This window comes from Podarcis tiliguerta (assembly GCF_965153285.1).
Source record: "Podarcis tiliguerta genome assembly, chromosome: 11".
NCBI classification, from domain to species: Eukaryota; Metazoa; Chordata; class Lepidosauria; order Squamata; family Lacertidae; genus Podarcis; species Podarcis tiliguerta.
In genome coordinates, this window is record NC_139544.1 from 50,921,907 (window position 1) to 50,938,967 (window position 17,061).

The 17,061-nt window shown below is 42.7% G+C and overlaps 1 protein-coding gene across 3 annotated transcripts; it reads right to left on the reverse strand.

The window, feature by feature from the left end:
* Nucleotides 1-1,478: 1,478 nt before the first annotated feature.
* Nucleotides 1,479-17,039, reverse strand: LOC310659448 (lung adenoma susceptibility protein 2). 3 transcript variants are annotated; one of them, XM_083402983.1, is made up of 8 exons: nucleotides 16,898-17,039; nucleotides 14,692-15,022; nucleotides 12,579-13,337; nucleotides 10,852-11,002; nucleotides 7,803-7,908; nucleotides 7,367-7,504; nucleotides 5,266-5,336; nucleotides 1,479-3,081 (listed from the first exon to the last, which is right to left on the reverse strand). In XM_083402983.1, exons 2-8 carry the CDS (start codon nucleotides 14,975-14,977, stop codon nucleotides 3,021-3,023), a joined length of 1,572 nt encoding a protein of 523 aa, XP_083259109.1. In that variant the 5' UTR covers nucleotides 14,978-15,022; nucleotides 16,898-17,039; the 3' UTR covers nucleotides 1,479-3,020. The 3 variants fall into 3 exon arrangements, with proteins under 3 accessions (XP_083259109.1, XP_083259111.1, XP_083259110.1); XM_083402985.1 differs by having other exon boundaries at nucleotides 7,367-7,498; nucleotides 16,898-17,034; XM_083402984.1 differs by having other exon boundaries at nucleotides 16,817-16,977.
* Nucleotides 17,040-17,061: the final 22 nt, after the last annotated feature.

Sequence of the window (17,061 nt, forward strand, 5' to 3'; positions counted from 1 at the left end):
TGCTTCTGGCGCAATGGAACACCAAAACCAGAGCAGCGCACAAAAATGCCATTTACCTTCCTGCTGGAGTGGTACCTATTTATCTAATGGCACTTTTTGGCATGCTTTCAAACTGCTAGGTTGACAGGAGCTGGGACCGAGCAACGGGAGCTCACCCTGTCGCGGGGATTCGAACCACCGGATGGGGGGAACCCTGCAGAAAAATGTCCCTAGACACTAATGGCCTTTAAATGCAGTAGGGAATGCTGCGGACAGGAACCTAGACAGAAGATTTCTGTTGACACATGGAAACCTCACACTATGCTGCCTGTGAACTGGATCATTGCTTCATGAGTTAGTTTGGTTAATTTGGCACAATGATTGTTTCCACAAATAAAACCAAGAAGATGTTTGCTGCCATGAATTCCTAATGATTCAGAATTTGAATAGCACTAACAGTATTTCTGCTTAGACACAGCCTGCATTCCTAATTCATTGGAGAGGGACACTCCATTGACTACCCTGAGAAACTAGCTCCAGCTGGGTCCCGGCTCCCTCTGCTGCCGACAGCCATTCCTTCAGGCTGCTGAAGAGGGAGAGATAGGAAGTGAAGCCCACACTATCAGTTCTGCTGAAAGGCCAACTCCATTCAGCTACTCCTCACCCTGAACAGCTTCCATTCCCCTTAGTCACTGTAAGAACTTCTAAGTAATTTTAAGAACTGGTGCCAGTTTTTCTCTGCCCTCCTCATCCCGTTTTCCTTTCGTATCATGGATTTTAGATTGTAAACCTGGAAGCAGCAACTGTCTGGGTTTTGCTGAATTTATGTAAATCACTATAAGAACCTTTCTGGCTGAAGGCCAAAGTAAAAATACTTTGGATATATAAATTATATAATCAATATGCTGGTGTAATGGTTCTAGGGGTTGCTCATGCATAAGTTGCCGTTAATCCTGGCTAGGTTGCCTGGTTGAACCCTTTCTGTCTGGACAGCCTCAAGTTCCGTGGCTGCCTCAGTCGCTGGCAGAATCCATCAGTGGGCGTTTCTTAAACCTCTTCCAGCATAGAAGCTGTTTGACGCCCAGTCTCTTCCCCCTTTGCCTGCGCGGAAGTTTTCTGCGCAAAGTGGGTGTGGGCAACGGAGTACTTGTGCCCTCTCCACTGGTCTCCTGCGAAGAGTCCTGGAGCCACCTCTCCGATTCCCCCATCTGCCCCCCTTCTCCACTGGTGTTACACTGATTTCCTTCCCCAGCGGACGGGCTACCTCTCCCCCTACTGGGACCCTCTCCACCATCGTCCTGGAGCCTCCTCTCCACCTCCAGCTCCGATGGCAGTTCCCTGACAGCTGGCTATGGAAATTAAGTCAAAAGGAACTCACTGCATGTAATTATATTCCCTGTGGATTTTGTGGAAAAACCTTCTCCCCTTGCCTAGTGCTCTATTGGATCAGAGAAAGGATGCATTAATGCAACATAGCAGGAAGGCTTCTAAACCAAGCCTGGTGGTGGATAAGCAAAACTTTTATTTAGCATGTTGAACATCTTATACATGTGTCCTGTTTTCTCAAAGCCCGCCCACCCCAGATTTGAAAAAGCACACAAAATATTGTTCAGCTGATGCTCAGGTGTCTGATCCAACTTAAGGACAATTCATATACTCCTTCAGCATATCAAAGAGCAGGGGGGTTTTTTTTTGTTTTGCTTTATAAACAGGCAACTCAAACTGGTTTCCAAAAACAGCACACACGTTTTTTGTTTGGGAAGCACCTCTTGGCTGCAGCCCCAAACACAACCTGGAACCCACAGTATCCATCACCCAAGTATCTCAAAAGTTAGATGAAGAATGTCCTTCATTCATGAGACCAAGAGCTAGAAACTTGGGCATCAAAATATCAGCACAGGCTAAACTCCACGAGCCCAACAGACCAAGTTCATGATGGTAGACCCTCAGTTAAGACAGCAGAACAGGCATGCTTAGGGTTGCACTGAAAGAGACGCTGGACATTTTTTATTCAAGTTTAAGGATTAGGGATGGTAACAATAGCTGAAAATATAGCCAAATGTCTGGCACCAGCAGCATCAATCTTTATATATTTTTTAAAAAATATTCCAACACTCTTGGAGCAACAAATGATATTCCAACCTATGTGGGAAAAGGCACTTTTAAAGGTATTTGAGTCGCTTCATATGGCTATACTTTGTGAGAACTTACATTTTTAACTGCCCTCATTCTCAAGAACAAGAGCTATAATACACATTTCTATGAAAACTCCTGGATTTCATCATAGTTCCCCAAGCCTATAGCATAGCACTTCCAGGCAGAAAGCGGGAGACACCACAGCTTGACTATTATGGTTTCCCAGAATGTGCCATCCTAGAAACCTCCGGTATATTTTTTACTATGCTGAAATTTAATCCTATGATGCCAAGCATGATTAGAAGTGAAAGGAAAGCAGCTTGTATTCTGAAGGTCACCCTCCCACCTGTGTAAACACAGTGAATCGACAAACAAAAAACAATTTCTGCAATAAGGCTGTTGCGACGTTCTCGTTTGATGATCTTGATTTCCTGAAATTCCCAAGGTTAGCTTTGATAGCCTGTGGGTGACACTTAATCCTTTGGACCTTGTCTCTGTTGTGCTGGAGAACAGTGAAACCTGAGAATTCAAGCAAAGTTTTAGAGTTGGCTTTCCCCAAGCAACTCATGCTGCATGGAACGCAGGGGGCTTGCAAAGGCTTGGTATGGCGTAAAGCATGGATGAAGCCAGTTGCCTGTGGGAGTGGAGAAGAGGGAGCCCCAAATTCCACTCAGTGCCACCAGTCCATTCAATGAGCTTGTGCAAGTTTCTGAAAAGTAAAAAAAAATTCAATAGAGAACATCCACCAAACCATAGTTCAGCTGAAGTGGTAGGCATACGCTCTAGTTTGAGAAGTATTTATCCCATGAATGTCCAGGTCTTGATTAAGAGACTGCCCTAGGAATTTCCCCCAGTTCATAGATTTATGACAATGTATGCTTCATGTCTTGATAACTGTTTTTGGGTTATTCTTCGCCACTTGTATCATCAACCAGACCTTTAAGTCGAGATAAATGATGTAAAGCCCTATAAACAAAGCAAAACAGATGTATGAGCATCAATCTCTGTGCATAGTAGTGTTAAATAATAATAATAATAATAATAATAATAATAATAATAATAATAATAATTTATTATTTATACCCCACCCATCTGGCTGAGTTTTCCCAACCACTCTGGGTGGCTCCAAATCGAGTGTTAAAACAATGCAGCATTAAATATTAAAAACTTCCCTAAACAGGGCTTCCTTCAGATGTCTTTTAAATATAAGATAGCTGCTTATTTCCTTCACATCTGAAGGGAGGGCGTTCCACAGGGTGGGCGCCACTACTGAGAAGGCCCTCTGTCTGGTTCCCTGTAACCTCACTTCTAGCAATGAGGTAACTGCCAGAAGGCCCTTGGCGTTGGATCTCAGTGTCCAGGCTGAACGATGGGGGTGGAGACGCTCCTTCAGGTATACAGGACCGAGGCTGTTCTTCCTTTGGTTTCTCAGAGCACATCAGATCAGCCCATTAACGATGCGTTGAACCAAGGCTTTAGTGATCTGCTGGCTCTCTTTTAATGCATAGGATCCCTGCTATGTCAGCCCCAAAGATCCATCTAGCCCAGCATCCTGCTTTTGGCGGTGGCCAGATAGAAAACCTATAAGCAGGCCGTGTTAGACCTAAGTTGAGGCCCCCAAACTTCAATGTGTTTCTTTTACTCCACAATGGAGTAAGTTAAGGCTATATGAGTGGGCTACACTTTCAGATAATCTTGCTTTCAACCTGTTACGTTATACCATACCCAGCCCAGATTTCACAGTATAGCTCAGAAATAAATAATTTAGTGCACAGCACGATTCAGAAAATTTTCATTCCTCATGAAGATGGTGCAGGTGGGGAAGAGAAAACCATGCAAACAGGCATCCAGTTCCTGTCCCGCTCCAGGGTGATGGCTCTCTCAACATCGGAGAGAGGCACAGGCTTAAAAAAGGGGATGGAAGGGTTAAACAATCCCCTATAAGCCTCTCGGGGTACAGGAGGTATTGGCAACCAGTCATCACCTCAATTGCCCCCGCACAGATCAGAGTTGAGACAGGTGGAGGCAATGGGTACTATGCACTTACAGCCTGATGCGAACCCCCCCCCCCCAATCACTGGATTTTAATTGGCATTAAGGTGAGCATTGGAAAAATGGACATAATAACTGAGAAACAATCAGCTGCATGCAACTGAGGTGTGAAATCAGGAGAAAATTCTATCTTGTGCTGGAGGTGGATGGAGAAGAGGGGGGCTCTCTGCTATATTTTATAGAAGCTTTTACACTTATGATTCGGCAACCCTCTCCTAATATCGAATTTTACATGTGAGGATGGCTTGATGTACGATGTCACACTGAGATTTAAAAGAAGATGTAAAGCTGAGTGCGGCTTGAAAGGAGTAAAGGGGGGGGGGGAGCCTGGTTGCTTTGTTTGGAAGGGTGTCACTGGGAGTTAAGAGCCTACCCCCACCCAAAAAAAGACTGAAAGAAATCATAGAGATGTTGAGATATAACCTTTTAAAAAAAAGAAAGAAAAAAGAAAAATGGTATAGTAGCAGTGAAAGGAAAGCAGCATGAGGGCTTTTGGGATGGTGGAAGAGGAATGGCACCTCCTTTCCCCTCCCTTCCCAGCAGGAGGAAGAAATGGGGAATGTCTAGAACTTGCTGATTCGTTGCCAGTGGAAGGGAGGGATCTGCTGTGGTTGATTTGGAGCTTCTTGAGTATTATGGGAAGGAGCTGAGCCTGTTTAACCTTGAAGTTGCAGCTCCGCCCCAACCAGGCTGGAATGCAACAGCAGTGGGAGTAAGGAGATAGCCCCAAATGCCACAGGAAAATGGAAAACATCAGCGAGGCATATAAGGCCAAGAAACTAACAACTGATTTTTGGATGTGGCACATGCAGGATGAAAAGGAAAAAGCTATGGTTCCTCACTTGAAGCTCTTATTTTGGAAGTTGAATAATATAGTAACACGAATAGAAATCATTAAGCTGTTAATTATGTGATAATTTTGAAAAATGGAACGTAATAGAAATAAATAAGAATATGACATGCAGTAATATTAGATCATAAGGATTCACCAAGAATGGTGCATGGGAGCCCTCTTAACAAAATTGTATTAATTTGGAACTAACTTGCATAATTGGGTTTGGGGCCAAGACTTAGGTCTGGGGATCTCAGCTTGCTTACCTCTGAAGTGATTTTACAGGGATGATATCATGATCATGCAGTTTAAATTCCACATCTTCATCTAAAAAAGTCTGAAAAAGAAGCCAGGTTTGCTTAGCAGCATTGCTCAAGGACACATTTCTTTCTGAACATCCTTTCTTTATCAGAATATAAGCAGAATCCCAAGCAATATACGGAATACAGGTCCCCCTATCGGAATGCTCGTTATCCAAATGCAAATAATTATACCCAAATGTCGCTACACAAATGGCTGATTCAGATAACTGAGAACAGCCAGAGTTTGTCCCCTTTCTTTCTTGTGTTTTGCTGGTCGGTGGCAGCCATTTTAGGCAGAAACCATGGACGGAGGAAGAGAAATCAGACAAATCAGGGAACAGGTGAGATAAGACATATCAGTTTTCCCTTTGTTTGGCTTTTGCTGATTGGCTGCAGAGGTTTCAGGCAGAAATCAGGGAGGGAGGGAAATCGGAGACAGCACAGATTAGAAATGCTCCCATAGGAAATAATGGAAACCATTAGCTTGTAATGCAAACACTTGCCTAGCGAACTATTTTCTGGGAATGTAATGTATTCAGAAAGCGGGGCCCGCACAGCACAGAAAAATTAGGTACAAGTTTTAAAAGAAAAATACAGTATCAGCCTTGCTGTTGTTGTTTTGGGCTTCCCATAGGCTTCTGGTTCGCCACTATGAGACCAGGATGTCAAACTGGATGGACCACAGGCCTGATCCAGCAAGGCTTTTTGTATCTTTTTACTTAAAACATGCTGTAGTGTTGGTTAAATGTAGTTGCTAACACTGTGAGCCATGAAGTCCTTGGTTCAAATCACACCTTGGCAGCGGCAGTACAAACAATGAAAACAGAAGGGAGGGGAACAGCTTCAAGCTGGTTACATGTACTTGGGCTTATGTATTCATTCAAGGTTCTTTAATCCTGCCTTTCCTACCATTTGTGGCTCGAGGCGGCAAACAACCTGTATATAAGCCATTGTGCAAAATAGCACATCCTTTTTAATTGTAAAGCCACAACAGCAACAATTCAGCAGCAAATATTAACAGTTACAGAAGGAATGGGAGTTGCGCCAAAAGGGGGATTTGGAGAAGTAAGCTGGTGCTGATGTTTGGGAGAAGCAATTTATTTTGCGTGAGTTATTTTAACAGGTGCTCCAATTAAAAGATGCAGGAAGACCTTCTCTCATCAAAATGCACTGGGCAATCTTCAGATAAGAAATTGCTGCTTTCAAACTCCAGCTTGCGGACTGCCCCCCTTGTCCCCCCCTCCCCCCAAAAAAACTTATCTTGGCCATGAACTCACTTGGTGCCTTAGTGCCCACCCATAAAAACAAACCACCTCTCTTACTTCAAATCTCTCATTAAATCCAAACTTTTCTGCTTTTACACAATCTCTGTGCTCCGTAAAGAAGTCTAAGAATATGCAACTGAAACAACATGACTTTTTGTCCCATTTTATCCCTGCTACACTTTCCGCACCTTTCTCTGAATCAGATTTTAGACTGTATACGCTTCAGGGCAGATACTTGGATTCTTATTTTTCATAAAGTGCCACTGAAGATAATGATAATACTGGCCTACTTAAACAGTTGTTGCCAAGAATAAATGAAATAGTGTATGTGAAGGATGATGAGCACTTATACAAATACTTATAGCAATATATTTCTATTATCTAACTGCTTGGCTCAGGCTAGTAGCATCAAGGGCCACTGTTTAAACTCCCCAGGTCCACGTTTACAGGCACAATGGTAGGTTTTTGTGTATGCTTTTTAAAAAATAAAATAAAATGAAGCTCACATGCAATGGCATTGTATATTGCATTTTTAGCATGCCAAGTGCTTTACAATCCTTCTCAGTCATTTAGCAGATCAAGTTTTGTCCTACAGTTCTCCATCTCCATCAAAACAGAATCACCAGTCGCCTAAGAGGCTTTGTACGCTAAACATTTCTGCATGTGGTTTTATTTCCAGGTCATTTTGAATTTAGATAGTTATGCCTCAATTTTTCAGCCAGTCTTTTCAAGAGAGGGGGTAAAAATATAGAAAATAATTAAACATCAAGGGGAGTCTCATTCAAAATGGAAGAACTTACTTTCTTCAATTCCTCTTTTTGTCCAGCAGTTTTGTTCTGGTTAAAGCTGTGCTGAACTGCTTGAAGATTAAACAGCATTAGCTTCAAAGCTTCCACAGGGCCATGATGATTCCCTCCAGAGAATGTGTCCTCCTGGAACTAAAGAAATATATTGTAATCAAAGGACATTGAACTCAATACAGCAGCTGAAAAAGTTATCCTCCCCTATGAAGTTCAGGATTGTGATTTAAGTGGCAATTTTCCACCTTAGCTCCAGATCTATATTAAAAGGATTTCATAGCTTTCTTTAGGAATGTGCTTGGCAGGGCTGTTTTTCCATTTTAGTACTATATGTTATAGGTTAAAGATAAAGAACCCCTGGAGGGCACACTCCATTGTCTCTCGAGACAGATGGCTGCCAACAATGATATTCACTCAAGCTTCACTTTTAACATACCTGCCCGACATTCTTTAAGCAATCTTCCAAAAATTCATTAACAATGCCTGCTTTGGGGTTTTGCGGAAAGGTCTCCTCATCACAACACACAGGTACTGGAGTTTTCCTGTAGACAGATATCTGGAGCTTAATGTCTTGTCTGAAATAGTTTTTCATTCTCAAAAATATTTTAGCATAGCTGTATACAAACCAGTGGGAGACTTTTTCAGTCAAAAACAGCCCTGAAAGTCAGATAGTATAACAACATTGGTATCAATGAGCATTAATATTCTGTGGGTGTTATGATTTGGTGATGTTTCTGTTTCTGTAAGCAGAGTTAAATGGCTGATTTATTTTTTTTAATACACTTAACAAAACAGCTTTTCCATACCATAGAATGTTGTTTATTGATTATAGCTCAGCTTTTAATAACATCCTCCCGGACATTCTTATTAAAAAGCTGATGGATGTGGACCTTTCTTCTACCATCTGTGACTGGATTAAAGACTTTTTGAGGGATCGGACACAAACAATGAGGATTGGGACTGTTACATCTACCTCCCTAAAGCTTAGCGCTGGCACCCCACAGAGATGTGTGCTAAGTCCCTACCTGTACTCATTGTACACATATGACTGCATATCATCTGATCCATCCACAGTAATTATTAAGCTTGCAGATGATACTTCCATAATGGGCCTAATTGCAGGCGGAGATGAAACAGTGTACAGTAGATAAGTATCTACCTGATGCTTAGAGAGTAACTTGTACCTAAATATTAGTAAGACAAAGGAGAAGGTGTTGGACTTCTGAAGGAAGAGAGGGGAACCTGCCCCGTTGTATATCAGGGGGGCTGTGTGGAGAGAGTCTCCTCCTTTAAATTCCTGGGAATTTACCTTAGTGAGGACCTCACTTGGAAAATCAACATAACTTAGGTGGTCAGAAAGGCCCAATAGAGAATCCATTTCCTCAGGGTCTTGCGAAAGAATAATGTTAAACAACAACTGATTAATTCCTTTTACTGGTCCACAATAGAAAGTGTCCTTTCATATTGTATCACAGTGTGGTAAGCTGCCTCGACAGCCATGGACAGAAAGTCTCTACAGAGGGTGGTGAATACAGCACATGATATCATGGGCTGTCCCTTGAGTCCGCTAGATGACATCGCAAGGGATCATCTCCTTAGGAGAACGAGAAAAATTCTCAGGGATGACTCACACCCTGGCCATCACCTCTTTAATCTTCTACCCTCGGGCAGGAGATATAGAAGTATAATCAGCCGTACCAACAGGCTAAAAATAGCTTCTATCCGTGGGCTGTTAGGCTGTTGAATGAAAAATAACATAGCGAAATTGACTTGCGAGGTGGTGTGTTGTTCGATAAGAGATCTGAGTGCTGGGGGGGGAGGAGGCTCATTTAATTTCATGGTACACAGGTTGACAATAAAGGTATTATTATTATTCCTCCTGACCACAGTTCCCTCTCAAGAGGCATAAGCCAGAAACATGGCTGGTGTCCTTCTAACACTTTCAAAATCATGGCTAAGAGTAATTGAAAATATAGACCATGTCAACCATAATCCTAACCCATCAGAACCAGATCATGGGCATCATGCCAGCTGGCAGAAAGGAAAGCAGTGCCACTTGCAATTAGCCAGGTTCCCATAGCAATAACGCAGCAGCCCTCTTTAGTACAGTCGTACCTAGGTACGTTTCGGCTCCCCAACGATCAAAACCCGGAAGTGAGTGTTCTGGTTTTCAAACTTTTTTGGGGAAGCCGAACATCTGACGGGGCTTCTGCAGCTTCCAATTGGCTGCAGCAGCTTCCAGCAGCCAATCAGAAGTTGCACTTCGGTTTCCGAACGTTTTGGAAGTCAAATGGACTTCCAGAACGGATTCCATTCGACTTCCAAGGTACGACTGTACTAGAATCCAGGGTCATATGAGAAAACTGAATGATGGGAGACTGAGGACGAACAAAAGGAAGCATTACTTCTTCACACATTGCATCATTAATTTATGGAATTTGCTGCCACAAGGATATCAAGATTGCCACTAACCCCGACGGCAACAGACAAATTCATGAAGGTTATGTCTACCAATGGCAACTAGTCATGACACCCTTTTACTATCTCCAGTGTCTGAGGCAGTTAAGTGTCTGAATCAGTATTAGAAATCCCCCAGGCTCCAGGCACATTCTGCGACTAGCGTGGGCCCAATTGCGACCACATTGAAGTCTCTGGATGCCAGGGTGCCAATCTCCATTTGGCTAGCCCTACAGCTTGCTTAAGCAGGTAAGAAGAGCTATTTATTGCACTTATATCCCACCTTTTCCTCCAAGGAGTACATGGTTCACCTCCCTTCTCAGTTAGTCCCTACAACGACCCTGTGAGGTAGGTTAAGAGACTTTGGCTGGCTCACGGTCATCCAGTGAGCTTCATGACTGAGTGGGGACTTGAACTCTGCTCTCCCAGGTCCTAGTGTAACACTCTAACCACTGGCTTCCTAGAATAGTTCTGCTATGGGGCAGCTCTATAAATTAAATAGGTAAATAAGTATGAGGAAAGCAAAATGTTGCTTAGAGAAGGATCTGGAATATTTTCCTTGAAGCTTGAATTTATTTTATTCTGGATTTTTTTATGTTTTAATGTGTTGTAAACAGCTTCCCTTTAAAATAAAAAGTGGTTTAGAAATGAAATTAATAATACTTAAAAAAAAAAATTCACAGCAGAAAAGGCACCTAGACATTCCACTGTGGCTACCATAACCCAGGTTTAAGGTTCCATTTGCTGACCAGCTTCTAACCCTGGTCTGAATATGGGCTTTCTGTAGGCATTTAGTCACTGTGGGAAACTGGATGCCAGGTTAGATGGGCCACTAGCCTGATCCAGCACTTATTATGTCCTCTGAAAAATACCAGGAGTTCATTGCAGAAGAAGTACTGCTCATGCTCAGGCCGGTTGGAGGTCTGCTGTACAAACTAAGATGTACACTTGAATACTCTTGAATGTTAAACTGATATATCCTTGCTATGCTTTCGTAACAAAGCTATGTGTATGTCTTGTTTACTCACAAACCAATAGGAACATTATCCCATGATCTTTCTGCTTCTAACACATCCACTGTACAAGGGCTGCCATCATTTTTCAGAGCATTCGTTAATTCGTCGGCAGAAGTCTCCTGAGTCCCCCTTGTCTTCTGAAGTATTAGATCAGTACCCTCATCTGAAATCATTTATTGAAAACAGCAATTAAATGCAAGTCACCTTGAATTCACATCTGGTGTATACAGTTGTACCTTGGTTGACCAACGCCTTGCGAGTCGAACATTTTGGCTCCCAAACGCTGCAAACCCAGAAGTGAGTGTTCCGATTTGCGAGCATTCTTTGGAACCCGAACATCCATTTCGGCTGTTGGCATTGTTTTGGGGGCCAATCAGCCAATCGGAAGCCGCACCTTGATTTGCGAATGTTTTGGAAGTCCAATGGACTTCCGGAACGGATTCCGTTCATCAACCAAGGTATGACTGTACTGCACGTTAATCAAAATAAACATACGTATCTAAAGTTATAACAGTTTTGTGTTGAGAAGATCTGCTACAATAAAAAGAAGTATACTGTGTTAAAGTAAGGACACAGTCCATTCATAACTATGTCTCTTCAGGAGTAAGTCTTATTGATTTAAATGGGGCTTACAAGGAAGCAGGGTTAGGCATGTGTGAAATGTTATCCTCATTTGGCAGACAGAGACAAACACTGGGTAAGAGAGAGAAAATGTAAACAGCAGGACCAAAGGCCATGAAATAAGTGGAATCCAGTAGGCCTTTGACAGTTATGTAAAGGACAAATGTATACAAGATCAGGACTGTGACCATTCATAACATCAGTAATTAGTGAGACTGCTGTTATGAATGGTCACTGTTCTTATCTTAGGTCAAATGTATAGAAGATAAGAACAGTGATCACTGGCAACAGCAGCCATGCTAATTACTGCTGTCATGAATGGCCGCTGTTTTTGTATGCATTTGACAGTGGCACAAAAATGTCACAGACCTCAAGACCCCGAATAGCGTTATGAATATACTTAAGAGGCCTTTTTCAATTAAACTGACCCATCTAATTGACAAAGTGAGTGAGTCTAGCCACAGCCAATTAGAAAATACTGGCTGCTCCTCCAATTTCAGAATGGCATGTCAGAATTTGCAACGTTTCTCTCACTGACTTATACTGTATCATGATTTCTGTGATAAAAATCAAACTCTGGGCAGCTTACAAATAAAAGTTATAGATCAAATAAGATTTAAAGTACTCCGAACAATAAAAGAATTTATTACAGAAAATTTCATTATGAAAAACAAGCTAAAACCATGCAGTTTCCCAAGTTTTTAAATAATGCATAGGTTTTATTAGTTTCTATCATAATCTCTGCTGCTGTTTTAAGTTCTGATTATTTCTAACCACAGTAGGTCCAAACCACCATTTAGAGATCCACTTAAAATCATGGTTTTAAATTGTGGTTTGGTGTTAACTATGGTTAGTGAAAACACAGCTTCACCATATGCTAACTATGGTTAACTCAGATATTATAATGGAAGCCAGGAAGAGTAGGTGAGCTTACACTACTGACACCCAACCACAGCTAGGGATTGGGCAGTATTGTTTCTCAATCAGGCCAATGGGTATAAGGGTAGCAGAAAGTTGTTTTACTGTCTATGAAAACATGTAAGAAACAGTCTGGATTCACGATCACCACATGCTTCAAAAACTTGTTGACCACCAAATGAAGTGCACCTGTGAGTTACCTGTAAATGAATGCCTGTGTTTTAAACCCTGAGGCGTGAAATAGGCACTTGGAATATCATAGTGGCAGTTTCTCTGAACTTCATGCTCATGTTGTTGGTCCAACAAATTGTTATGTCCAGAACATCCAGGATGGTTTGACCTTTCCACATCATTTTGACTCCTCATCAGTGTCTTGCTATTTTCCAAAAATGTGGTACCGTCCTCTCCACCTGGTGCCCAGGTAGAACTTTCATTGCTTGACTCCGGCAAGAGATTATGACTCTTCAGCCAGACTGGATACTTGAAACTGGGAATGCTGCTTATCCCTGAAACACTTAGGTCAGATTTCTGGCTTGTAAGCCACCTTGGATAGTTCTTATGAAATACAGACTCTGAGTTGTCTTCTTCCATGAAGTGGTCCTTCACAGAATGCCCAGAGTCATATCTGTGAAATCTGTGTCGTGCGTTCACATTTCTGCTAGAGTGTTGATATGAAGGAGAACCTGGATTTTCAGGAAAATTCGATACTTTTTCATTGCCAAAGATTGAAGCCTGATGAGTACAGGAAGCAGATGCTGTTAACGACTTCCTGTTCTGGTTGATACTTTGAGGCACAGGTCTTAAGGCAGCAGCATGGATAAAAGGTAAAGAACCATCTGCAGGGAAGGCTAGAAGATCATCGGTAGTGAGACTAAGCATATCTGCATCATAGGCATTTTTTCTCCTCAGATGTGGCACAACTGACCCTAATATGGCTTGCTGCTCAAATTTCTCCAAAGCTGAAAACAATACGAGAGATGTCACATTAAAAAAAACTGTAAAAATACAAAAACAGCAACATAAACATATTTAAAAGATGTCAGAAAGGTGCAATTTTACTAGACATATATTAAGGTTGTTCAATGAACTATGGGAATTGCTTATGAGAAGACATGTACAGGATAGTGCAAATAACTGCACACAAGAGTGATCTACTTGCAAGACTAACATAATGTCCATTAAAATTCTCACGGAAGTTGGAACAGCTGCTTCTTTGAGGACTGCATGCAGGAAACGCAGGTATCTTTGCTCATACAAACAGCCACTTCCTATGAAAATCCTTAATCAGACATATTACTCATGTGCAACAAAACTGTTCACTGTTTGTATGATCAGTTCTTCACTAACATTAACTAAAAGCCACATGCCCGAAACTTTCTGTGTTGTCACTTCCCCCTCTCCCACCTGAAAGATCATACAAATCCAGCTGAAAGCTGTCCTGAGACTGTAGAGCAGAAGGCAAGAAAACACTGGCTTCTGCCTCCAGCGATGTGGCCGAGGGGCACTGGGAGGCTGCCTCCCTGGTATAATATCAAGGCAAGCGAGAGACCAATCTGGTCCCATCCATCACCACAGAAGGAGCAGCTGCAAAGAGCTTGCTTCCTTCTCCTTGCCTGAAAGCATGTTGCTCTTGAATTGCAGAAACAAGGGGAAAGTACAATCTGACCAACAAGTACTGTAACTGGTATTCAAGCAAGAGCACCAGCAAGGGAAAATCAACCTGGCCTGGCCTGGATATAAATGCCCACTTTGTTTTACTCTTGAAGAACTGAGCACCGTCTTCTACCTTTTCCATCCACTCCCCCTTTTTAGTGTCTCTCTCTTTTTAGCTTGTAAGTCTAATGATGACAGCCCCTCTCTTTTATTACTGATGACAGCCACTTTAAAAGGCAATAATTGTATGAAAAGCAGTATAAAAATACATCCATTGCTTAAACCAAAACACTTAAGTTCATCTTAACTAGTTATATCATCTGCTACATTATTCACATCATCTAACATGAATGTATAAAAAAAATGACTAATAGCTGCTGTAACACAAATATGACCCCTTTCTTAAGCAATGTTATGAAGTTATTAATGTTATTACAATGTCTCTCATTTGCCGAGTATTACATTTCACTTTAATCCTATATACAAACTTGCCACTTCTCTCTCACTGGAAGCCGCTTAAGCATCACAAGATGGGAAATGCAAATAAGATCAAAATTAGGTAAGCTAAGCAATAAAAAATGTGCATCATCTGCCACTCTCCAGTGACCCTTAAGAGGGGCCAAGGTTTTGCCTGACACAAATGGAATAACACTCACATACCATATTTGCGCTTGAAACTGTCCTCCGAGGACCTTAGGTCTTTACGAGTACTCTGTGTAATGCAGATTTTTCCAGGTCTTACTTCTGGCGATGCAAGGCTGAGATCGAAATCTTCAATATAGGCCTCCAATGCTTGAGATGCAGACCTATAGAGCCTGTCCTTGTACTGAATTGAACTGTGGGATTTCAAGGAGCAACTACTATTGCCAAGGCTACAATCTGCCAGAAGACAAGAAACAGTTGATTCCGGAGAGTAGACGCTGCCTTTTTTAATCAAGCAAGCCATTACACATTTCACCAAATTGGATTCCTGGAACCGCTAGACATGTTTCTGAAAAATGACAGCAAGTGAGAAAACCAGTGAGTCAGCCACGCTGAGCATTAATAAATGTCGTGGATTCAGAAGCCGGACCTGTTGCCGGACCGACTCTCTGTTACAAAGCCTGTTTGAAAGTGTGACATGAAGGCTGACAACATTAATCCCACCATATGGGAATCCCTTGCAGGATCGTAGTGCCTGGAGACAGACAGCCAGGTTGTATATCCACAGCAGTGACCAGAGGACCAATGAGTGCAGAGAGAAGAAAACCATGGTGCATCTGCAGCAGCAGAACAGGATACTTTCATCTGCCCCAGCTGCAGCAAATCATGACTTTCCTGTATCGGTCGCTACAGACACAGCAGGTGCTGCAAGCTTGACCTCACCTGCAAAGGCACACTCCTCCATTGTCTCCCGAGACAAACAGACGCTGAAAACATGTTTTGATTTCTTACAAGCTGGGCACTCTGAACTCAATGTTTGTTGTTGGAGAAGCAGGACACAAATATCAAATCCAATCGAATCCTCCCAGGTGAGTGACATGCTATTTAAGTAGGTCCTCCTGATAAGGCAGCAGCAGCAAAACCCCAGGCACACCTATGCCAAAGCTTTACTTGCTCCCAGGTAAGTACAAGAAGCGGGAATCCAACCAAAGTTCACCACTTTATGGCTGTGGTCCTATCCATCCTCCCACCTGGAAGCAACTCGGAATATAGTGGTACCTTGGTTTAAGAACAACTTAGTTTATGAACAACTTGGATTAATAACACTGCAAACCCGGAAGTAGATGTTTTGGTTTGTGAACGTTGCCTTGGAAGCAGAACATGTTCTGCTTCCTGTTGAGTGTGTTCCATTTGTAAATTGAGTCCCGGAACGGATTAGGTTCGTAAACCAAGGTACCACTGCAGAAGGGAGGGAAAAGAGAAGACGCCAGAGAAGGAGAGGAAGGGAAGCCCTTAGGTGTTTTCTGTTGTGTCCCCTTGGATTACCGTGGTTTTAATTTTTCTCCTTTTATTCTTATTCTTTTTGAACTGTATGTAAAAACACAAATAAAAGCAGGCATGGGCTGGACTGAATCAGGTCTTCCTTAATGCGTCACAAGAAGCTTGACTGCTTCTTATAAGAATTTTCCAATAACTATTTTATTTATTACATTTTTTCTTTTTCCCCAGTAACTGTTTATTTTACTTAATTTCATTATACAACTTTAAGCGCCAGGCAAAAACGTTCCTTTTTAACCAGGCCTTTGGTTGATCTAATTTACATCCCTATGCCCTTTTAAAATGTGCTTTTTGTGTGTGTGTGTCGGGGGGGGGGGCTATTGGGTTGCTTTTATTTTTATTATGTATTTTGTGGTTTTATATCGATTTTACTCTGTGAACCGCCCTGAGACCCCCAGGTATAGGGTGGTATATAAATTCAATAAATAATAATAATAATTTATTTTACCTATTGCATGCAACTATTTTATTACATTTTTACTTTTCCCCAATAACTGCTTATTTCACGTATTTCATTTCATTTATATACGTGCTGCCTTTATCTCCCAAGGAGCGCGGGTTGGCGCCCGTGGTTCTCCTCCTCCCAATGTCACCCTCACAACAGCCCTGTGAGGTAGGCTAGCGGCTAAATTTTGGCCTAGCCCTAATACGGATTCGGAACCGACATCCATCTCCCCGAAATCTCCCTCAATCCTCCTCAGAGGGTCGAAAGCGGACGCTTCTCGCGCGAGGGGCGCAAGATGCGGGCGCGCACGTCTGAACTCGCGACACTCGTGTTTCCGCGGACAGCCGCGCGTCACCTCACCGCGTGTGGAACCGCCGCCGGGCAATAACGCGTGTCTGGCGACTCCCCACCCTCTTCGCCCCGAGGGAGAGAGCCGCTTACCCGCTTCAGTCGGCGCCTCCTCCTCCCGCCCGCAAAACGTTTGAAACGGGAAAAAAAAAGCCGCCTCTTCCCAAAATGGCGCCGTCAGCGCTCCACTGCGCATGCTCCACCACTGAGGCCGGGCGCCACCGCGCATGCCAGTGCGGCTGCCCGGCGTTCGGAGA